Source organism: Tupaia chinensis, unplaced genomic scaffold (genome assembly GCF_000334495.1).
Source record: "Tupaia chinensis unplaced genomic scaffold, TupChi_1.0 Scaffold000430_1, whole genome shotgun sequence".
In the NCBI taxonomy this organism is placed as follows: domain Eukaryota; kingdom Metazoa; phylum Chordata; class Mammalia; order Scandentia; family Tupaiidae; genus Tupaia; species Tupaia belangeri.
In genome coordinates, this window is record NW_006159935.1 from 2,509,924 (window position 1) to 2,533,936 (window position 24,013).

A 24,013-nucleotide genomic window follows, 5' to 3' on the forward strand; every position below is an offset into this window, starting at 1 on the left:
CCCTTTTCCTCCCTATCACCTGTTCAACTTAGTTATGGATGGCCCCAGGACCAATCCTTGCATTCGCTTTCCAGATCCTAGCTCCTTTTCGATGAATGTTGGTCAGGAGCCAGTGGTGCAGTGGTTGGGGAGCTGGACTCCCAAACGTCTGAGCAGAGTTTGAGTCCCAGACCTGGTGGCTTAGAAATGACATCAGGCGCGTGTGCTTGCATGCCCGAGATCCCAAGAGGAGGCTGCAGGAGAAGGGATTGTGGTGTGGTCATCTCACCGGGGGGTAGTTCTCATTTTCCCTCTGTCTCTCTCCAAATGTACGTACCCTATGACAAACATCTAAAAAAATAACTAAATAAAAGTAAGTGTTGGTTAGATATAGTTGACTTGATTTATTTTGCCTTTTTTTTTTTTTTTTTTTGGGAGGTTTTTTCGTATGGGGGCATTCGACAGAAAGAGAGAGAGAGAGACAGAAAGCGAGAAATCAGCCCTCAGGGGGGATGGCCACACCTCAATCCCTTCTCCTCCATTCTCCTCTCGGGATCTTGGGCATGCACGAACATGCGACTGATGTGAGTTTAAGCCACCGGGTCCGGGACTCAAACTGTGTTCGACTACATGGGAGTCCAGCAACATTCCCATTACGCCAATGGCTGGTCCCTACTTTGTGATTTTTAATCTTGCTCTGCATCAGATTCATATAGAGAGCCACACAAATACCTACGGCCTAGGTTCCACTATTGGGTGATTATTTAATAGATTTAAGATAGGACTCAGGCATTGAAAAACTTTTAAAGTTCCCAGGTGATTCGAATATGCTGCCAGCTTTGAGAACTATCGGATTAAAGGAATAAAATAGTTATACCCAGTGCCTGCTATAGGTCCTATGCTGTAATTAAGTTCTTAAAATAGCTGAGGGAAAGGAGATACGATCTATTATAGCAGCCTGGGGAGATGGAGGCCCAGATGATGTTATAACTTGGCATAAACCTCAGACTTGGCAAGAGGCAGAACCAGGATTCGGCTGTACAGCTGTGAGCTGCTCTGTCTCTAAGGGGGGGGATCCGTTCAGTCTCCGCATCAGCTCAGCAACGAGCGTTGGCCAACCGGCTGGGTTGTGCAACATTTGCAGAAACATGGCATTAGCTGCAATCCACCGCCAAGAATGAAGTTTGGCAGTCAGCCAGCGTTGTCTCCGTGGGGTGACGATGCTTGTGTCTCTGAGCTGGGCAGTCATCCTCAGGTCTCTGTCTCTGGAGGATGGTCATTCTAGTATCTTCTTGGACAACTAACCCTTTTCATCCCACTCTCAAACTTTGAAATGAGTCTACAGAACTAAGGGTCCAGGTCAACTGTGATTTCTTTATGGTTGTGATGCTAATCTTCGATAGCATCAAAGCCATAAAGAACAGAAACCAAATTCTATTTAGAAATAAATCTCCCTTTTCCTCCCTATCACCTGTTCTACTTAGTTATGGACGGCCCCAGGACCAATCCTTGCATTCGCTTTCCAGATCCTATCTCCTTTTCGATGAATGTTGGTCAGGAGCCAGTGGTACAGTGGTTGGGGAGCTGGACTCCCACACATCTGAGCAGAGTTTGAGTCCCAGACCTGGTGGCTTGGAAATGACATCAGGCGCGTGTGGTTGACGCAAGCTCCTTATGCAAGCTCTCTATTTGTCATAGAGAACTTAAAATATCACTCAGAAGTTCCTGAGAACGCCATAAGATCCCCAACTCACCAGAAGATAAGTCGGGATCTTATACAAGAATCAACATTTATTGATGAATAAAACCATACTAAGCATTTAGTTTGTATATTTTAACAAATAAAGCAAATGTTACTTTAATACACAAATGTATTTACTTCTCAAATATATTTACTTCTCCCATGAGTGACTGAGCAAGTGAAAGACAGACTGACAGACACTCGCCCCCAATAGGGTCTGGATACTGCAGTCCACCCCCAGCCTCAGCCCATCTGGATTATTGGCACACATGAGCCCACGTACCCTGGGAGGGCTCGAGGCCAACCCTGAACTCTCCCCCATGTGGGTGGCAGGGCATCCTCTTTTACCAGAGTACCACCATCTGGCTCCTCAAGCTAGTCTCAATTTACTGGGCATGAGTATCGTACCATTTACTCTGAGACGTACACTGAAGTTATACTTCCGTAGTGGTATTAGTTGGTGGTGACAACAAGCAGTTACAGAGCTCGGTGTGTTCCTGTCACTAAGTGCTGCCCATATGTTAAGCGACTTAGCCTTCAGGACAACTCGGTGTCAGGTGGTATTAGTCCCAGTTTGCCGGTGAGCACATTAAGGTGTGAGAACATTCAGACACGAGGCTAGTCAGTGGTGGAAATGAGATTCAGATCCCAGCAGCCTGGCTTTTCACTCTGTGCTCCTACTCAGAGTTCTAGTTTTCCCAAACTACAAGCCTGAAAAATTAAGTCGCGGGCCAGCCAATGGCCTGGCGGTTAGCGTCAGATCCATCGTGGAAGTGTAATCTGATTATTTCAAGATCCCTCTCGTTGCTCCTTGGGGTGGGTCTGTGCTCTGGCTACTGCTCCCTTAGGAGACTGAGTGACTTGTCCGTTTTTGGACTGGGTCAGAATTTTGCCACGCCTCCCAGTCCAGTGAACTGAGAATTCTCACATTTATGGGTTCTCAGATCAAGTGGTAAGAGTAAAACATGCAGTAATTCAAGCACTGTGTCAGTATTCTTCTGTCACAGGGATAAAGCTGATCTAACTATCATTATTTTGGATTTACTATAGGGTGTGTGTGCTTGCCAGAGAGGGAAAGTGAGAAGGCACCCGTTGGGGGGAGGCGGAAGGCCACACTGCAGTCTCTTCTCCACTCTCCTTTTGAGATATTATTAATCTGAGACGGACCGTAGGATTTCCCTTGAAGGTGAGGTCTCAGAGAAGCACTGGCATGGACTACACATCTTCAAATACGAGGAATAAAGCAGGCGGAGAGCTGGAACTGAGGCCCTCAGTGTTCAAGGTAGCTGCTTCCTGTGGAAACTTGACCATGTGCTGAGATGTGTGTGTGTGTGCAGGACCAGTTCAGAGCTGGTTCCTCCCCAGCCTCCCTTCCCCTTTGATACAAATCAGCTTTAAAGAGGATTGTCTTATCTTAAGCTGTAACCACTTCAAAACTTGGTCATCAATATGGTGCCATAACAAATGTATCCAGTACTTAACAGGAAATGTGATCGTCCGGCTTCTCTAGAAACATTGAAATCCGTGTCCCTAGGCTTCCAGTTCTTCATGCAATGATCTTCAGGATCAGAGGGGTATTTTTTTTTAAGAGAGATTTTTTGCTATAGGGTGCGTGTGCTCACCAGAGTGACAGAGAGTGACAGAAAGACAGAAAACAAGAAATCACTCCCCAAATGGTGCTGCTGGAGTAGGTGCTGCTACAATTCCATGGGGGACACTATTAATATCTCCCTTGAAGAGGAAAAGTTTTGAGATTAAGTAACCAGTGTAGAAGTTACAGCAAGCAAAGATTTCTGAAACCACAAGGTGCTGCAGGGCACACAGAACTGTGTTAGAAATGCTGGTCTCAACACCAGCAGATGGCGTAACGGTTATGTCGCTGGACTCCCACGTAGCCGACCGCAGTTCGAGTCCTGAACCTGGCAGGTTAAAACTCACGCTGGACATGTGTGCTTGAGTGCCCAAGATCCCGAGAGAAGAGTGAAGAAGGGATTCCAGCATGACCATCGCCCCCTCACCCCAGGGGGCAATTTCCCGCTTTGTCTCTCTGGTGAGCACACACACCCTATAGCATAAATCTCTCTAAAAAAAGGAAGAAGAGAAGAAATGCTGGTTTTAGTTAGTGTGGCCCAGTGAGTTTCTCTCCGCCAGTCTGGAATGACACTTACCTTCCCATGTGACAGGCCATTGTTCAGTTCTACTTTCAGATTTGAAACAGCCTCGGCATTTCTGCAGGATGGTTTCTGAGTCCTCAGTTCACTGATACAGTTTCAAGCATTAGCACAGTTTGGGTTTGGGCAGCGTCCTCCGTTCTTTCCATTCCATCTACCATTTTTTAACTCTTGCCTTTTTTCCTTGCGTAAACAAACTGTCCTTTTCCTGGTCAGTACTTTTCTCCTCCCCGCCACCCCGTCACGATGGTAAACAGTTCAGGTGGTCGTAGGATATTCTGTTAATGCGAGTGAGCTTGAACTCAGAAGCAGAGGCATTTCTGGAAAAGTGTGGGTAGCCTGAGTCTCGTCTGCATGCGCTCTGGGGATGTGCTATTTACAGGAGACCCGAGGTGGGTTCTCTTGGAAAATGAACAATCTTCTGTCTTCTCAAAACAGCTCATTTGTTTTACAGCTTTTCTGTAGTTGAAGAAACTCATTTATAATTTGTCTTAAGTATTTAATAAAATATTTAATCAAAAAAATAAATTTCAGAAAGTATCAGAGCCAAGTCCTCCATTTTAAAATTTGTATTTCATTATTTCACGCCTGTCAAGCTACGTGTCCTTCGAGACGCAGACTGGCTCCTGTGTGTTCTCTGTTCACGAATCGCAGTGGAGACAAGGCTTTATTGTCTCTATTTGAGAAACCTTGGCAAACTGATCCTCAGCCATGCCCTGGCAGAGCTCAGTATTCCCCAGCTCAACTGATCTTTCGCCACAAAACTCTACCAATAAATGCCTTTCCCCATTTTCCAAGGAACGAAAATTGCTAGAATCTGAGCGTGTGCATGTGTGTGCGTTTATTATCAAGGACATTAGCAATGTTTGAACTTTTTCAGTAAATTGGGCAATTGATATTAGAGGATGTAAAGAGGCTGAATTTTTAGTTAATATTCATATGCTCTGCTGCTTATCCTTCATAGCAAACTAATGTTAATGGAATTCCTGAAATAGCTGTTCATTAGATTAATTGCCTCTTGTACTTGTTTTTCATGAACACTTACTAATGGTTTTATAACATACGTTTACCAACTGTTTTCATGAAATAGTGTATATGTATGTTTGTGTGTGTATGTTTATGTATGTATATGCCCCAATACACACACACACACACACACACACGCAATATTTACATGGGACACTGAGTAAACAGCTCAGGAGTGTGACTCTCAGAGGCTGAGGGGAAGCTGAGCCTCACGGCACACCGGGCCGGCAAGCACTGTGCACGGCTGGGGAGCCGTGTTGTGAAGGTGAGCATTGTGCACGGCTGGGGAGCTGTGTTGTGGAGGCGTGTGCTGCGCACGGCTGGGGAGCCATGTTGTGAAGGTGCGCGCCGTGCATGGCTGGGGAGCCATGTTGTGAAGGCGTGCACTGCGCACGGCTGGGGAGCCGTGCTGTGAAGGCGTGCGTCGTGCACGGCTGGGGAGCCGTGTTGTGAAGGCGTGCGCCGTGCACGGCTGGGGAGCCGTGTTGTGAAGGCGTGCGCCGTGCACGGCTGGGGAGCCGTGTTGTGAAGGCGTGCGCCGTGCACGGCTGGGGAGCCGTGTTGTGAAGGCGTGCGCCGTGCACGGCTGGGGAGCCGTGTTGTGAAGGCGTGCGCCGTGCACGGCTGGGGAGCCGTGTTGTGAAGGCGTGCGCCGTGCACGGCTGGGGAGCCGTGTTGTGAAGGCGTGCGCCGTGCACGGCTGGGGAGCCGTGTTGTGAAGGCGTGCGCCGTGCACGGCTGGGGAGCCGTGTTGTGAAGGCGTGTGTCGTGCACGGCTGGGGAGCCGTGTTGTGAAGCAGCGCAGACATCACACAGTCCCATCTCTGCTTTAGCATTGTTTCCTGGCCTTTAGGATGACTTAATAAGTTTCCCAGTTCCTGGTGCTCTGTTTCCTCGTCACCAAACGGCACTGGGACTGTCCAGCTCTTCTCCTTCCTGAGCTTGTGGAAGTAGAAAGAGGGCAACAGACCTCCCGGGATCTGGTGGGTGGGTGACTCGGCCTCTTCTGAGTGCAGCCAGCGCACTTCCTGTGAATGCTCAGTGCCCTCGGGGTTCGGAGGGGAGAGAGCGAGCAGGCCGTGTTTGCTCCCCACGGTTCTGCAAAGCTCTTGGTTGAACGGGAGCTGAGCTGCCTCTAACGGCCTGTTCCTTCTATCTCGTTCACGCATTTGCCTCTCCTACTCTCAGTGACAACCAGACGCACTTAAATACATGAGCTTTAGCTCAGCAGTGGCACGGGAGTGAAGGTGGCGAGACCCCACAGAGGTGGTGCGGTTGGAGTCCCCGACCCAGCGACCTGAAAAACACTGGGCGGAGCATGTATGGGCGTACCCCCACATCTGGAGAGGAGCGTGGAGAAGGGATTGAGCATGGCCGTCTCCCAGTGGGTGCTTTCTCGCTTTCCCTCTCTGCCCCTTTCTGGTGGATGCATGTGCCCTATAGAGGAAAAAAAAAGCTTCAAAGCATTTCTTAAATATTTTAAAAAAATGTAAAACTTTACTTTCTTTTATTTGCATTTGAATAATGTATTCTGCTTCTAGGACAGTAGTAGAACTGTGATGTGCTTAGTTAGGAGGGGAAAGAAAGCGCGGAGTTCTCAGATCCTAGCTTGGAGACACAGCCCTGCCATGGACCCAGCTCCCTGAGCAAGTGCAGGTCATTGTTAAGCCAGTCAGTAAAATGGGGCTGCTGACACCTGTCCCATCTCCTCAGAGTTGAACTGAAAGTGAAAGATCTTATGTATAAAAATGTCACCTTTCACAGCACAGGTAAGTACAATTTGTCGTGTTAAAAATGTCAGTGGGATACCGAGTGTCTGCCCTCTAAAAAAAAAAATATATATATATACATATATATATTTGAAACCATACTGCTTCTGTTGTTATAGAGTTATAAAATTATACAAAATTATAAGACATATTTTGAACATTATCTTTAAAATTCAGTATTTTGAAATTTTGAAAGTTGTTTCTAAACTGTCAAGAATGATGGAGTATGAGCTAAAATTTTTTGCTATGTAAAGTAAATGTTTGTGGAAAAATGTAAAAATAAATAAATGAAAGAAAAAAAATAGAGAGTTAAAAAAAAAATGTCAGTGGGTTTTCTAGTCCCAGACGGTCGCTAGCAAGAACTCTGATCGCTGGGAGTTCGGGAGCGCCCTTTCCAGTTGCCCTGAGCTCTGTCCTGTGTTCCACCTCCACCTGCAGAGTAACCTGATACACTCCCTGGGCCTGAGCCACCATCTTCTGGCGCTGAATTTCATCATCGTTTCTTTCGGCAAGAAAAGCGCATGGTCGTCTGCCCACGTGAAGGTGACGGACACGGATTTCGGCGGCGTGGAGGTCAGGGTGTTCGAAGGCTCTGCGAAGCCTGGAGAGCGGCTGAAACGCGGTGTCGTCTATATCCACGGAGGGGGCTGGGCCTTGGCGAGCGCAAGTACGTCCCGGTCACCTTCAGAGGGCTGGGTGTGCAGGGTGGCCCTGGGAGGCGCGGCCCGGGATTCGGTTTCTTAGTGAATACAGAGGAGAGGAGAGGAGCCCATTTGTTCGTTTTGTTTCCCCTGGACAGGCCCAGTTACCCCTGTTACCCCAACAAAATGATTAATAACACCCTCTTTTCACTCTCTAAAGGCCCTTCGGTGGTTAATACACTGTACGGTCACCCTCTGCAGCACTTTTTTTTTTTTTTTTTTTTTTTTTTTTTTTAAGAGAGAGGTTTTTGCTATAGGGTGTGTGCGCTCTCCAGAGAGACAGACAGAAAGCGAGAAATCGCCCCCCAGGGGGGGTGGCCATGCCACAGTCCCTTCTCCTCCAGTCTCCTCTCAGGATCCTGGGTTGACTGTGTGGGTGTCCAGTGATGAAACCATTATGCCACCTGCTGATCCTTTTTGTTGTATGTCTTTCTATAAAACAGAACAAATATTTTTCTCTTTGTTTTTAGTAAGAGAAAGAAAGAGAGGGAGAAGGGGGTATTTCTTTGTTCATGATACAGTATGTGCGTGTCCACGTGAGAACAAAAGGAAGGCAAGCCTCCTCCACAGGGTCAGCCACACTGAGTCCCCTCCAGGCCCCACCACTGTTCCTGGCCATGCGTGTGTGTGCTCCCCGAGCTGCAGGGGGGCCTAGATTTGAACCATGGCTGCCATGTGGGATCCCCCTGAGCAGGAAATTACTTCTGCACCATGGAGCTGGCCCAGAGGTAGGATCTCGCCTTGCCGTGGCCCCTGCCCCGGCCTCCCAGTGGGCTAGGGTTACAGCCACACGGTCTGCACCGGCCCATTTAGGTTGTGTCCGGGAACTGGACCTGGGCTTTGGGGTGAGGGGCTCCCACACAGTCCGAGCCGCACCTCACACAGGGGTGCCTGCCACTTGTGGGATAATGATTCCCACTGTGGTTTTCTGGGGCCAGGTTTTTTTTTTTTTTTTTCCCCAAAGAATTATTTTATTCAACTTTATTTATTTATTTTAATTTGACCAGAGAGGGACAGAAAGAGAGAGAGACAGACAGATAGAGAGACAGAGAGAGAAAGCAAGCTGCCAGGTCCAGGACTCAAACCGTGGTACGGCTACATGGGAGTCCAGTGCCCCCAACCACCACACCACCTGCCAGCCCCTAGAACAGGTGTTTAACACAAATATTAACTCATCGATGTTTTATCTGCTGATGAAACCGAAGTTTAAAAGTAGAAGGTGTGCAGCTGTTCAAAGAAACAATCTTGCAAAGTTCAGGGATGTTTTCTTTAGCGTTGGGTAAGTCTGTCCGCGGTGCGCGGCGCCGGCCCAGGGGAGAGCTGAGTGAGGAGGAAGCCAGGGCCTCTTCTCTGTTGTAATCGCCACAGAGCAACTCAGCGTGCTTGGCGACTCCCAAGTTTAACTTGTCCTGTGTGTTTTTATCGTTGTATGATTATTTTTTTAGCATAGCAAAGGTCAGAAAGCACAGCTTTTCGACTTGCTTTACCTCCATCTCCATCATTTCTTCTTTGGTTTTAAATTTGCGATGGAGCACAGGAGTACACACGAGAAGGTGGCGAGGAGACGCGCACCCTCGCGGGGCCTGGGCCTGCCCGGTACTCCCTTCTAGCCCTGAGGCCCGCTGGGTCTTGGTCACATGCACTTGCACCCTTGTGACTCAAGCCGACTACGAGGGGTTCAGACCATGGTCTCCACGTGGGACCCAGCTTCTCCTGGGCAGCTCATTCCCACCGTGCTGTGGAGGCAGCTCTGCAGTTGCTTCTTTTCTTTGTTTTTAATTGCCAGAGGGTGCATGACCTTACCAGAGAGAGGCAGAGAGAGGAACAGAGAGAAAGCACCCCCAGGGGCATTGGCCCCTCTGCCCTCTCCTGCTCCGTCTCTCCATCTTGTTGGGACTTGGGGCACACACACACATGCCAGCCTTTTCCCACGCCACCGGGTCTGGGCTTTGAACTGCAGTCATCCAGGTGAGATCCAGCTCCTTTAACCATCAGGTGTGAGACCAGCCCCTACATTCACTTTCTAGTTTTTGTTTTTGTTGGCAATACCTTAACTTTGCATCTAGAAATTTCCACTTAGCGGAACTTAAGAGTGAGCAGCAGGATGCGGCCTGTTTTACAGCGACAGCTGCTCTCTCTTTCAGAAATCAGGTATTACGACGAGCTGTGCACAGCCATGGCCGAGAGACTGAATGCTGTCATCGTCTCCATCGAGTAAGTGATAAATCTCTTTGTTGTATTGTATTGTTTTATCACGATTTTTAAAAATTTCAGCAGAGTGTGCGTGCACTTGCTGGGGACAGGCGTGCTGTGGCGTGAGCAAGCACTCCCGTGGGGAATGGCCATGCTGCTCTCCCTTCTCCCCCGTTTCCTCCTCCTCTCAGAACTTCGGGTACGTCTACTCGTGCACCTGGTGTGTTTTTCAAGCCACTGGGTCTGGGACTGAAATTGTGCAGTTCGTCACCTGGGATCGTGCCTTACCCTCTACGCCACCAGCTGGCCAAATATCTTTCTTAAGACTTGTTCATTTATTTCTTCCATGAGAGAGAGAGGGAGAGGCACCCCAGCAAGGCCCTCATGTGGCAGGCCACCCCAGCCTGAGCCCAGCTCGGATCACAGACACATGACACCCAAAGCGTCTTAAGGAGTCTTGGGACAGGAACCGATGACCCTCCCGTGTGGGCCCATTGGCATTATTGCTGCACCCTACCTGGCTCTGCTGAGTAAGCAGTTAAGGCCAGTCACAGAGAGGTAAGCCAAGGCAGAGGCCCTCCTCATAGTCTGTTGGGATGCTGGAAAAGTCATGATGTATTTTTTCTGTGTTTCTATGACTTTTCTGACAACGCAATAGTTACTTAGAAGTGATTTTTTTACAAGTGTAAAATAAAGGCCCAAAGTGATGAAGTGATGGTTGAAGGTCACATGCAATGTAATCAGGAAAAAAAAATTCTTCGACTAGCTTTCTATTACTTCAAATTACCTTTTAAGTTTTAGAAACCTCTGGAAAAGGAATTAACTAATGAATAGAGAAATACACAGTTACCTGCAACATATAATTTTTGTGTATAAGTTTGTTTCTCTAAAAGACAGTGAGGCAGTCACCTTCCAGCAGGGCCTTCCCGTGGCAGCCCCACCTGGGCCAGCCCAAATCACAGCACACACCTGTGTACGCGGTGTACACGGGGAGGCCTTGGGACACCGACGCAGGACCCGTGTGGCTCGGTATCACGGAGCGCAGCGTCACATCTGTGCCACCATCTGGCCCCTGGTGACGCTCGATACTATTTTAATCTAAAAAGGAATCTGGGTTTTGAGAGACTCTCCTCCAGTCAAGAATTGGACAAGTTATTCTTTAGACTCGGATTCTGTAACTTGGACATTGAGAGTAGAAATACGTGTTCAATAAATCTTTTCTTTTTTCTTTTTTTGGAGAGATTCCCGCTATAAAGTATCTGTACTTGCAGGAGAGACAGGAAGCGAGAAATCAGCCCCCAGAGGGGATGGCCATGCCACAGTCCCTTCTCCTCCATTGTCTCCTTGGGATTTTGGGCACGCACATGCATGCACCCACTGTGAGTTTTAAGCCACCGGGACTTGAACTGTGTTCGACCATGTGGGAGCCAGTGGCATAACCATTATGCCATTTACTGATCCCTCAACAAGGCTTAATGGTGTCATTATTATTAACTGTAGTAATATTAATATTTCGGTTGTCTACCACTTCTTTAAAGTCACTTTCCTGGGGAACTAAGGGGATTATAGTGAGTGGAGTGGGAGTAACCCAGACGCCATGGCGTCCACTCCTGCGCTGGGGTGCTTTGGCAACAGCATCCTCCCTTAAGCCTTCCTTCAAGCGTCTTCCCCCCAGCCAGGCCTTCTTTGACAACTCTGTGTAAAAGGGCAGCCCACTTTCCTCTGCCTTCTTTGTCTCCACAGCCGTCATCACTATCTGACAGATCATATATTGAACTTACTATCAGTTCATTGTTGTAGGTGGAAATAATCAGGGAGAAATTCTAGGGAATTTTGTCTGTTTCATTCATTGCTGAGTCGTTAGTGCTTGGAAACTAACCGTTCTTGGCCTATAGTGGGCATTTAATAGATATTTACAAAATAAGGAGATGAAGAACTTTGTTTAATTTTTTAAAATTTAACATTATCTATTTATTTTTAAAATTGACCAGAGAAGGACAGAGTGAGTGAGTGAGTGAGTGAGTGAGAGAGAGAGAAGGAAAGTGAGAAAGCAAGCCAGGTGAGTCCTGGTCTGGGACTCAAACTGTGGTCAGCCATTTGGGAGTTCAGCATTCTTAACCACCCACGCCACCTGTCTCCCTTCTTGCTTAATTCTTATATGAAGCACCCAGGATAAGTATTTTTGATAAATATTCTTCATAGACAAGGACCGAGAAGCTGAGGCAGGATAATCGCTGGGCACAAAGAGGGACTGGGTTAGTGAGCCAGGGAGACAGCTCCGATACCCCGCTGCCTTCTGTCCGAGTATCAAGCCCATATTAAAGGAAGCCGATCATGGTGAGCCGGGCTGACCATGGCCACCGCCTCCCATGCCCCGGGCACATCCAGTCCTCCCTTCCCTGTGAGTCATCTGTCAGCGATCCTCTTATGCCTCTACAAGATCTGAGATGGAGGAGACCCCTCTCTTCTGCACTTTCTTGGAAGGGCTGTTGGCCGAGTCACTCGGACAGTCTGAGCTGGTGGACAAGAGCCCTACAGCCCCACTGAGTGCTGCCGTGGCTACCTCGCCGGCAGGTCTGGCCCCGGGCAGCTGTGGACAGCTCCCAGGCCTTACTGGACTCTCCATGCGCCTCCCAGGTCGCTCCGAGGCCATTGGTGCACCCCTGTAATACCGGAACCTCCATCAGGGCTGTGGCAGGAAGCCTGGGCAGCTGGTCAGAGGAAAGCTGGGGCAGTTTCAGCCCATGGTGGAGCAAGGTTCTGTGGCTCAGCGTGCAGAAACGAACGTCGAGGCCCTCGGTGGTTTCCTTTGTCCCCGGTTCCTCGCCGGGAAAAGGGGAAGCTGGCTTGTTTCGCTGGGTCATGAGATCCGCCCCTCAGGACGTGCCCCCAGGGCTTCAGCATCAGCTCTGGCGGCCTGCCCTGATCTCTCCTGCCTGCTCTTCTCCATCCACCTTCCTCTATCGCAAATAAGCCAGTGTCCTTTCAACTCTGTTTATAACACACAGGAGGATGGATAAGGTGTGTTTTGTTTTAAATTTTTAATTAATTTACAGTCATTCCCTGAGCATCGTCACAGCATACGAAATGTGATTTTCCATCCAGAATATACTGCGTAGTGGCTTAATCGTACATGTCATCGTCAGTAATTTTCCGTTTCATTTTAAAACAACCGAAACAGAAGGTACCACTGTCATCGTAACTTCTCGTTGTGCCTAATCTACACACCAGAGCACCTAGAAGTCACCACCTGGGTGGTATCACAGTGCAGCTCCTGGGTCTCCTCTGTGGCCTAAGGACCGTCATTCAAACTCACTTGCGGGGTGGGGCCAGATGACTGCCCTGCGTGCAGAACGTGGGCTACCGGGGATAGCAATCATGTCTTCTGTGCTTGGGGCCAGCACCTGGTGCTAGGCTTAGGACGTGCATGCTTCGTAGGTGCTTGTTGAGTTGGGATAATGACTCAGACTTGTTCTGAGAATCAGTTCAATTAATATAAAAGCTCTAAAGCTCTAGAAAAGCCTGGAGGTTTAGTGACCTCACCTATAGAATGGAAAGGTCAACTTACAGGGCCAGTGGGAGGCGTGGTGGTTAGGATGCTGGAATTCCCACATGGCCCACTGCGGTTCAAGTTCCGGACGTGGTGGCTTGCTTTCTCCCTCTCCCTCTTCCTCTCTCTCTCTCTCTCTCTCTGTCGTCTCTTTCTCTGGTAAAACTCATGTGAACATAATAATAAATACATATTTTTTAAAGGTCAGCTTACCAATTTATTTATCAATGTGTGTTTGGAACCCATAGCACCTTTTTTCATGCCTCCCTTCTCCCAAAACAATGAGCCGAGGTGGTTCAGATCCCGGCAAGCCCACAGGGAGCGTTCAAACCTCGCTGTAGTTGAAGTCTAGCCAACGCCCTATGATCCTGCTTCTCTTGGGAAGTGTGTCCCAACGCCTGACTCGGGAATCCCTTCCTTCTCACTGCTCCACCTCTCTCCTCTCTGTTTTATTCCACACATATTGATTGTCTTCTTATTCTGTGTAGACTTCTGGTCACTTGAGAGTGTAAGATAGATGTACTTCCGGCTTTCAGAGGCTTTATAATCCAGTCGAGGAAACAAACGTTGAGCCAGTTACATTACACGCGGTGAGCGATGTGAAGTGCTTCGAGTCATGGACACACCTGGTAGGTGAGATCTCACTGGGGCTGAAAGACCAGAACAGGCATCTTTTAAAAAGCAGTGTCTGGACTGAGCCTCTAACTAGCAGGACCTGTCTAGGCAAGTGATTGTTCCTGGGAGTCTGCAGTGCTGTGGGGGGAGGAGAGGACCAGAGAGCATTAGGAGAATGGAAGAGGAGCCCGGGCAGGCAGAGGAACTTACACTTGGGTGGTGACTGACGGAAACAGACACAGGCTGGAGGGCCTGAGAGTCTTTGGACGCAGGGTGGACCCTTGCTTCTCCTGCAATGTCTCTTCCAGCAGAGAGGCCGCCTGGAGCCAGCTGTTCTTATCCTTAAGCTCACAGGGGTGGGTGGTGGTTTTGCGGCTCTGCCTTGTGTGGGGTGTGGCCTGGGGAAGACTAGTCCCAGGAAGCTGGTAGGAAAGGCTGGGGGCAGCCCTGGTAATGGCATCACCTCGCCTGGGTAAGCTCCAGAGGTTGGAGCTCCTTGGTTTATTATTGGTGCTGGCTCAAGGGAGTGGGGACGGGCCCAGCAGGCCAAGGTAGGTAAAAGACGCTTGTTATCAAAGTCGGCCAAAGCCATGCCTGCTAACTTAGTAGCTTCTGAAATGCCGTGCTGTTTCTTCATGCTAATTGTACAATAAGGAATTCATTAAATACATGAAAAAGTTTTAATTATTGTATTTCAGATATACCTGTGTATCCTCACTTAGGTAATCTAGGAGGGTTTTATTTCATAGTCATAAACTTTAGTATGGTTTAGCTACGACATGTCCTTTTTTTTTTTTTTTTCCAGCGGTTTTTGCTATAGGGCGTGTGCACTCGCCAGAAAAACAGAGAGAGACAGAGAGAAAGAAAGCAAGAAATCACGCCCCAGGGGGGATGGCCACGCCGCAATCCCTTCTCATCCATTCTCCTCTTGGGATCTTGGGCACACACACACACACACACATGCCCGGCATGAGTTTAAGCCACCATGTCTGGGACTTGAACCGCAGTTGACTACATGGGAGTTCAGCGACATAGCCGTTACGCTAAATGCTGGTCCCTACAACATGTACCTTTTTACCTCTGGTTTATATAACAGAACACAGTGTTACAGCCATAAGACATAAGGGACAAGGAAGATTTCATTTATTGCTTTAAAGATAAAATACAAGATAATAAAGTGTTTTGAGAACAATTCTACAAGAGAATTCCTTGCTTTTGGGGGTGTAAATAGAAGTTTCAAGTTGTGTTTTGCTTTTCCTTAAATCTCTTTTTTTCCCTGCGGGAGAGCATGTGCAAGCAAGTGAGCAGAGAGTGTAACCGCTCCCGTGGGGCATAGTCACGCCGCGGTCCTTTCTGTTCCATTTCTCCCTCCTATCGGGGTTTGGGGCATGCACACGCAGTACTGGCGCTTTTCAAGGCATCTGGGCCAGGATTTGAACCATGCAGTTGGCCACCTGGGTTCTGGCTCACTTACCCGCCAGGACACCGGACCGGCCCCTCATTCAATCTTTCAGACACTCATAAACTCTTCACTTTCTGTAGGTGCCTCAGAGCTATTTCCATCCCACCCAGTGGCAGGGGTTCGTGCATAGAAAACCGAACGCTCCCGGCGCTGTGGAGAAGGTTGCGCCTACCCGCAGCAGGAAAGGGTCGGAGAGCTGGCCTTCCGCGGCTCTCCGTGGTCCAGGCATGGGAATGTGAGGCCTTTTCTCACCCACACAGTGCGAGGAGTGCAGGCTGACACAATCACACTGCTCCGACGAGGCACAGCGCACTCAGGACACGGAAGGACACCCAGTGACCTGAGCTCACTCTGACGTTCCTGTCCCCTGCCTTCTCACGTCAGGAGCAGAGAAATCGTCAATGACGCCCACCTGGGAAACTTTGGAAAGTGGACAAAATCCCTTAGGAATCTTCTAAAAAAAGAAAGATTTGCTCAAAACTTGCCATGTTAACTTTCACTCAACCCAGCCAACCTCAGCAAACCTAAAAAGCAGTGCAAATAATTGAATACTATAGAAAGTAAATATCGTAGCTGCTTTTATAAAGTAGGTTGTTTTCTCTGCTATCATGAGCTAACGTATCACTCCTTTTAGATGTGCCTAACTAATGTCTTCTTGGCTCTGTTTTCGATTAACGTGATATAAATCCACTGGCCCGTCTTCTGATCGGCCTTCTAGAATGTCTGGGGAGAAACCGGATCTTTGCAGAAAGCCTACATTGCAGCTACAAAAGCACAGACCCACCGGCACCTGAACCTTCAGGGGCCAGTGTCAGCTTCTAAACCACCTACCGAGAAGGCTAGAAGGAGGTGGCACAAGCCTGCCTGAGCTCGGGGGACTCCCGGGGGAGGCGCTGGCTCTGTGTCCCTGGTGATAAAGGCAGCGGAGGTTTGCCTTTGCGTGGGCGGAGGCAGTTCTGATAAACACAGGAGCCCAGGGACCTCACTGCTGTTTCCACTGATAAGTCCCCTGAAGTCCCAGGCTATGAGGAGCTTACAAGGGCCTCACACGGTTCAAATTGATCCCGATTCTTGGCTCAGTTTACTCCTAGGGTTTTGGTGACGCGCCCTGACCTCTGCTGTTCTATCATCATTCATGTCCAATCAGCCCAACCTGTGCTAATCTTCTCTTTCCGCTGGTGAGCGAGTGGTGGTCAAAGCTATCTCCGAGAGCCAGCTTTAAGAGTAGAACAAGAAAGTCCTGGGACCAGCAGGTGGCATAATGTTTACATCACTGGACTCCCACATAGTGGACCACGGTTCAAGTCCTGGACCCGGTGGCTTAAAACTCACAATGTGTGTGTGTGTGTGCGCGCGTGTGCACTCAAGATCCATGGAGGTTTGTGGTGTGGCCATTTCCGTTTCCCCCTGGGGGCTGATCTCTCGCTGTCTCTCTAGCAAGCACATGTACCCTATAGCAAAACACAAAAACAAAAACAAAACACTCTAAAAAATAAAAAGGTCTCCTCAGCCTCTATGTGCAGACCATGTTTTAGGTATGAAACGATCCGTCACTGTCCTTTAGTCTACTGCCGTTTTATGATTGTTTTAGTTGAAAGAAAGCTTCATTAGAGGACTAACATAGATTCTTCCTCTGAACTTGTCCCCTTCAGACAGAGGACGCGATATGGATTTAATTAGTGGCTTGTCCTGGGTGTCCCCAATTACAGACGTGGCTCTCCAAGTTGGGGCAGTGAGTGGAGGCATAGTCGGGAGAGGAATCTCGGGAACCTCTCCTGGGAGACGGTGGGGAGGGGAGGGCTGCAGCGAGTGAGGCTTTCCTCTCCCCTGCGCAATGTAACGGTGGGAGATCTCATTCCAGAAGCACACGCGCCTTTCACCCAGCTGGCAGGCACAAGAGCCCCGTGCCCTCCCACACGGAAGGGTGTAGCATGGCCTCCAGGAGCTGACGTCCCGCAGGGCCTGGCGCCATGTGCATGGAGCAGCGATGGTCCCCTCCGTCCGCTGTGGGCAGGCCCTGCCTGGAACTAAGGAGCAGCTGCATCTTCGCAAGCGTCGCTGCACCTCCTTGGTCACCCCAACGAGAAAGTAATGAAGTAAACGCTGGGGGCTGAGATTCGGGGGGGGCACTGTACCCCTTGGTACCTGACTGACTTCCCGTCTCTGGCCTAGAGATGCTGAGGCTCTAGAGTAAGTTATGTGGGCAGAGAGACTGGGGGCTCCGAGGAAGGAGATCTTGCTGCAGACGCCGGCGTCCTGGAGGAAGTGGCGTTTGAAATGAGACTTAGGACGGGAACATTGGATGAGGACAGATGAGGAGGGGGATGGCCCAGGGGACAGCGAGCCTGGGACCTGACTCACATCCCTGCTTGCCCTTTCCTTTCTCCCTCCTTCCCTCCCTGCCTTTTCTTCGGTGCCCCTCTCCCTTCTTTCTTTTCCTTTCAGTTTCTGTCTCTCCCTTCCATGTATTTCTACCATTTCTTTAATGAGAGAGACAGAGAGTGGTTCCCTCTGTCGGGACTTGCTGTGCCACAGTTCCTGCGGCCAGGCTCCCAGCCGGGTTCATGGCCGTGCCAGGCTGTCCGGGCTGAGCTGGGCCACGCCAGGGTCCACGTGACTCCGGTAGTGGCTACAGAGTCCTGCCCCGCAGCGCCATGGCTGGATGGCCTTCAGGGTACGTCTGAACCCTGGCTGGAGGTTAGAACCACTCGGGGGATTTCCTTCAGTGTAGATGCTGGGCCCTGGCCTAGACCGATTGGACCGAGCTGGGATATTCTGTAGAGGGGCTCCACCGCTGTGTTTGGAAGAGCTGCCAAGATTGTCTGTGTGTGTGTGGGGAGCGTACAGAGGTGAGAACCCCCGGCTGAAGGTAGGGTGCAGGCAGTGGGGGGTCCTTGGAGAGGAACCAGAGGGCAGGCGTGTTCAGGACAATCTCTCTTTGCTTTAATGTCCTGTGTTTTATTACTTTCCCCCGCACAGGTAGTGCTGTCTGACATGTAGCTTACATGTAAAAGGCATGAAATAAAGTGGACAGTTGTGTTTGAAAGGAAGAGCAGTCTCATTAGAAATGCACGGTGTGGGGCACTGTGGGCGGCGTGTCCTGGGACTGTCACAGAGCCGTGTAATCACAGGACACGTTCCGCGACGTTCCGAAGCCACCGGTTGAAGACTGCGCTGCTGTGCCGCGGCCATGGGCAAAGGGCTGCGGCTTTGAAGAGTGACGTGCACGCTGGGCGGGGCGCGGGCTTCGCCGTCCTTGGGCACGCACACGCAGCTCTGCCACCTAGTGGCTGTCGCCGGCAAGTGTCGCGAGCTCCCTGACCCTGGCCGTCCTGAAACCGCACGTTTGCACCGGAATTTGAGTGAAACTCGTGTGCAGATCACTGGGTGAGGGGCCTCGCCCTGGCACCCGCGAGGACTGTGAGAATCCTCGTAGAGTGTACACATTTCTTCAGTGGATTAAACAGCATGCCGAGTTTTGTTCTAGTGGGAGGTCGGTGCACTGATGCGGATGGACCATCAGGGGGCACTGCAGTCCTCTCTCTCTCCAGGGGCAAATAGAGATCATTGTGTGTGTGTGTGTGTGTGTGTGTGTGTGTGTGTGTGTGGAATATTTACATTATCAATACATACAATTTGGGTATTCTTCATCTAACATGCTTGAAAGCAGGTGTTTCGGAGTGTGCATTTTTTTAAATCTTTGGAATGTGTACGTATACATGAGCTGTTTGGCAATGGGATCCTCACCAAAACACAGAATTCATCTATGTTTCCGTAAGTACCCTTTACACAGAGCCCGAAGGTGTCTTATACGACAGCTTTGTGTTGCAGCATCTGGCCTGTGACCCCTCACCTGAGGTCAGGTGTGGAATTTTCCATTTGTGGTGTCCATGTCAGTGTTCCAAAAGTTTCAGATTTTGGAGCATTTCAGGTTTCAGATTTTCAAATTAGAGATGCTTAAACCTCCTAATAGTATTTGTGTATCAGGTGCTTTCATTCAAGATCTCTGATTTTGAAATAACATTCCAAAAGCGTCAGAACCTTCCTTCGATACTTTGGTCACAGCTTTTTGTTTGCTGTAGGGTTGTGTGCGCTTGCTGGGGAGAGAGAGAAGGAAGGAAAGCCAGCCCTCGGGGAGTGGCCACGCCATCATCTCCCCTCCATTCTCTCCTCGGGATTTTGGGCCTGCATCTGCATGTGTTTCCAAGCCACTGGGGCCAGGACTCAAACCATGCAGCCGGCCATGTGGGGCCCAGCCACCAGATGGCCCTGGACATAGCGTTTAACACCAGCAGCTGGAAGATGCGTGGTCTCTGCTGCCGGGGGCTGTACCACCCATGGCTGCCCTTGGTTTTATGCGTCTGTGACGATATTACACAATTTTGTTACACTTCTCAGGGAAACCTCAAGCTTCTTTAAGGTCGCCCTCGCACAGGTGGCCTAAGACCCAGCTTCAGCATGCCCTCCAGTCTGAACTAGTGTCTCCCACCGAGTCCAACTGGACAGTGTTTAAGCTTGAACAAGAGGAAGGGGAGGGTTAGGATACGGGTCTTCAAGCGTTCTGGGAAGATTCTTCCCTTGTAATCTGCTTTTCGCGTTTTCAGCACGTTTGCCGTTATCTGAGCCAGATATTAGTTGACAATTGAGCAGCATCTCGTCACTTTAGATTTCCGATTTCCCTCGACCTTAAGCCACTGAGACTGTCTCTGAAATAGCATCTGAAAGTCCCACTTAATTCATGCACGTAGACTAACAGGGGTATGTTCTGACCTTCTGGGGCACCAAGAATCAGTTTATCCTGATACGGGACTATTGCTAAAATAAAGACTATAAACTAGTCTTTATTTTAATGACTTTCTTTCAGTAGTCTCTAAATGCATGCATTTGTTTCTGTTTAAGTAAAAAATTCAACCTGGTAATACTGAAGTTAAAAAACTGAGACCTGCAGGGGCCAAAAGGTTGCATAGTGGTTAAAGCACTGGACTCCCACATGGCTGACTGCAGTTCAAGGCCCAGACCCGACGGCTTTACAGTCACAACAGTTGCGTGTACGTGCGTGCCCAGAATCCCAGGAGGTGTATGGAGAAGGGATTGAGGCTTGGCCATTACCCCGGGAATGGTTTCTTACTTTCCTTCTTAAATGTCTCTGTCTCTCTCTCGTGAGCACACACATCCTATGGCAAAAACCTTAAAAAAAATTAATGAATTGTTAAAAAGAAAAACAAACTGAGCTCTACAAAACTTGGGTAAGTAGAATCAAGTGAGAGGACACCACCTAGTGGACAAATTGTGTAACCCCGCTCCCTTGGCTCAGACTGGATGAAGTTCTACAGCAGCGGCTTCAAGACAGTAAAAAGCAACTGGGGAAAAAACAGTTTGTTCACGATTGGGAAAAGAATCAGAAATGTGATTTTATCTGGTATATGGATGTATATTAAGAGAATTTCTTCTCACATTTAGCTTTAAAATGTCATAATTCCTGGGTCAGGAATCATTAAGGGGGTCAGAGCCTACATGGCCGACAATGGTTCACATCCCAGCCCCGGCATGCTGGGTATGTGTGTGTTCCTTAAACCGCATTGGATGGAGAAATGGGAGAGGAGGATTGCGGTGTGACCACACTCCATTGGGAGGTACTTCCTCCCTCCCCTTGTCTTTGCCTCTCTGGCAAGTGTGCATGCCCTCTGGTAATTAAAAAAAAATTAAATGAGTAATTCCTGAATGACCATATTTATATTCACTGCTTACCAAGATATTTTACTAATTTGTTCTATCGATTGTATTTTTACTGACTGTCGCGATGTCTAATTAGCTCGCTGGATTGTAGGTGGGAAAATAAATGGCCTTATGTAGGACAGCTTAGAAAAAATTGACGTTTTGAAAATAAATGTGTTCATTCTAAAATGGAAATCAAAGGACCTGAGTGTTAATTCGCTGTCACTGGATTTTAATTAGGTCGGTTGTTTCGATCTTGCCTTGTCTGGGGAGGTGACAGACTTATTTTAACTTTTCTGCATCTTGATTTCTTCTGCTGCGAAATGAAGGTTTGCTGCTACTTTAAAAAGGTTTATTGGATGGACGTTTGTGGGTCCAGCACGTTGGTAGGTATGGAAACAGTGATGAATACAATCCAGTTCCTGACACCCAAGAACACAGTCTTCAGAGGAAATAGCTAACGAAAGAGTTTTATATGAGGCAGTAGGAGCAGGGAAATACAGAAATACCGAGGAACAGTAGCCAACTCAGCCCCTGGGTCAGTGGGGTTATAGTCACGGAAGGCTGCCTGGAGTCCAGACCCTCTAGTTGCAGTCTTAGAAAGGAGTGGGAATTCATGAGCGAGGAGAGCACCGGTCCTGTCAGCGTGAACGTGGGAGGTCCTGCGGACGGGCATCTGACAGACGAGGTGCCTGGGGACTCTTACGGGAATCGAAACACTCCTAGGGGTGTGGCCCGAAGGCCTGCTCTTGCTGAGGAGGGTGGCAGAGGGGCTTCAGGAAGTGTCCCTGGGGCCTGCACTGGAAGGACTGGCAGGCTTAGTTTTCCTTAAATCATGAAGGGTAACATATGAAGTCGTGAAATGAGACCATATCTGATTGTCTCTTACCCTGAGGTTCTGTTTTTGAGTTGGGAGTGGTGTGTGTGTTTTGTCTGGTTTAGTTTGGTAGCTAATAGTAAAGAAATAAAAGATAATTGGACTATTGCTAATGCGAAATACAACTTTTAAAGGTATTTGATTGATAAAATGGTTTATTTTTATACTAATTTTAATGATTTATTTCTGGCTCTAAAAGATCCAATGTCCCCAGCCAGCCAGAGGCATGGTGGCTAAGGTGACTGGAACACACATAGCCAACTAGGTAGTTCAAGTCCCGGACCTGAAGACTTGAAAAACACACTGGGCGTGTGTGCACACATGCCCACAATACTGAACGAAGAATGGAGGAGACGGGTTCGTGGTGTGGCCATCTTTCTTGCAGGGTGCTTTGCACTTTCCCTCTCTGATGAGTACACGTGCCTTGATGCAAATTGAAAAAAAAAAAGAAAAAAAAAGAGGCCGACAGGTGGCATGCTGGTTAAGGCACTGACCTCCTATATGGCCAACGATGGTTCGAGTCCCAAGCTTGGCAGCTCAGAAAGCACGCTGGGCGCATGTGCACACGTACCCAAACTGCCGAGAGGAGTGTACAGGAGAAAGGGTGGGCACGGCCGTCTCCACTTGGGTGATTCCTCGCTTTCCCTCTGTCTCTCTCCAGCAAGTGCGCGCGCCCAGCAAAAACAAATTTCCTTTTACACATTAAACGGTCTATGACAACTCGGTGCAGTCCTTACACGGACACAACTTTTATCTTCACAGGTATAGGCTAGTTCCAAAGGTTTATTTTCCTGAGCAAATTCATGACGTGGCACGTGCCACAAAGTATTTCCTGCAGCCCGAAGTCCTGAGGAAGTACACGGTAGACCCGAGCAGGATCGGCATATCTGGTGACAGCGCTGGTGGGAATCTGGCTGCTGCCCTGGGGCAACAGGTAACTGCCCCTCGAGGGGCCGCGGTAGGAGGGGTGGGGTTCTCCCGGAGACCATGCGCTCTCCGTGGCTGCGGCGAAGGCATCGGGCGTGCTGGCCGCTAGACCACAAGTTATTCAGGGGCCTCCGTGAGGTGGGAACGCAGGTTGTTGCAGGGTGTCACGTCTGAGTGCTTGGAAAGGCTGTGAGTCAGAGAAGAGCTGACATTTCAGAGGGCTCCCTTCTTCCTCAGGCCTATGCAGGGAAATAACGTATCCCTTGCCCATGTCCATGGTCGACTTGCAAAATGGGGTATTTTTGCTTGAATTCCAGTTCTTAAATTGTTTCTATAGTACTTTGAGCTAAATTTAAAATCCATAAGTGTTGGGCCAGCAGATGGCATGAAGGGAGGCTGGACCCTACATGACCAACTGTGTGGTTCGAGCTCCGGACCCAGTGGCTGTGCATGTGTGTGTGTGCATGCCCAAAATTCCAAGAGGAGAATGGAGGCGAAGGGATTGTGGCATGGCCATAGCCCCCGGGGGGGGATTTCTCTTCCTTTCCGTCTGTCTCTGTGTCCAGCAAGTACATGCACCTTACAGAAAAAACAACAAGAAAAAATTAAAAAGTGTTTGCCAAGTGATTTTTTTTAATATGAAAGGAAGCAGTTTAAATTGTTCCATCATTTAAAATGTTATATTACAAGTTAATCTGAGCTTTGCCTGGTTAAATTCTTGGAAAACCGTGCCTGGCCCTGCCAGCACCCGGATCTCCTGGTAGCTGTCTGAGCCCAGAGATGAGCACGGAGTCTCCTTTGCCCTTTTAAGGATGAATAACTTGGAAAGTGCACGCTGCCTCCTCACCTCCCAGTTTCCTTTGGTTTCCTCACATAGCACCTGCCATTTGATGTGTGACGTGCCTCAGTTATTTCTCCCTTGGTTAATCAATAATAATTAACAATAAAGAACTTGATTGTTCACATGGAACTGGCCACTTTATTATCCATCCGCCAGATATGGTCAGAAGGAGGCCCTGGTACACTGAGGAGCGCATCATGGGCCTGAAGGAAGACAGAAGTGGGATCGAGTCCAGGCCTCACCCTCGCTGACCCTGGCGAGATGAAGATAGGGTCAGCGGGTGGAAAGACTATCCGGGGACTTAGTGGGATGAGCTGTATTCAATTTTTTGGCATGCACTAATATGATATATGAATGCTATGTATGGATTATTACCGCCTGCTTTTACGGTTACCAGGAGGTGGGTTCTAAAGGTCAGGTGGAAAGCAAAGTCGTCTGGCTAAAGT

The 24,013-nt window shown here is 49.0% G+C and overlaps 1 protein-coding gene across 1 annotated transcript in view; it reads left to right on the forward strand.

The window, feature by feature from the left end:
* NCEH1 (neutral cholesterol ester hydrolase 1) overlaps positions 1-24,013 on the forward strand; it is a 63,374-nt gene that overhangs the window by 35,193 nt on the left and 4,168 nt on the right. The window contains exons 2-4 of the mRNA XM_006155050.3: positions 7,125-7,353; positions 9,532-9,601; positions 22,562-22,733. Of these exons, the coding sequence (XP_006155112.1) occupies positions 7,125-7,353; positions 9,532-9,601; positions 22,562-22,733 (471 nt within the window). The remainder of the gene's footprint in view (positions 1-7,124; positions 7,354-9,531; positions 9,602-22,561; positions 22,734-24,013) is intronic.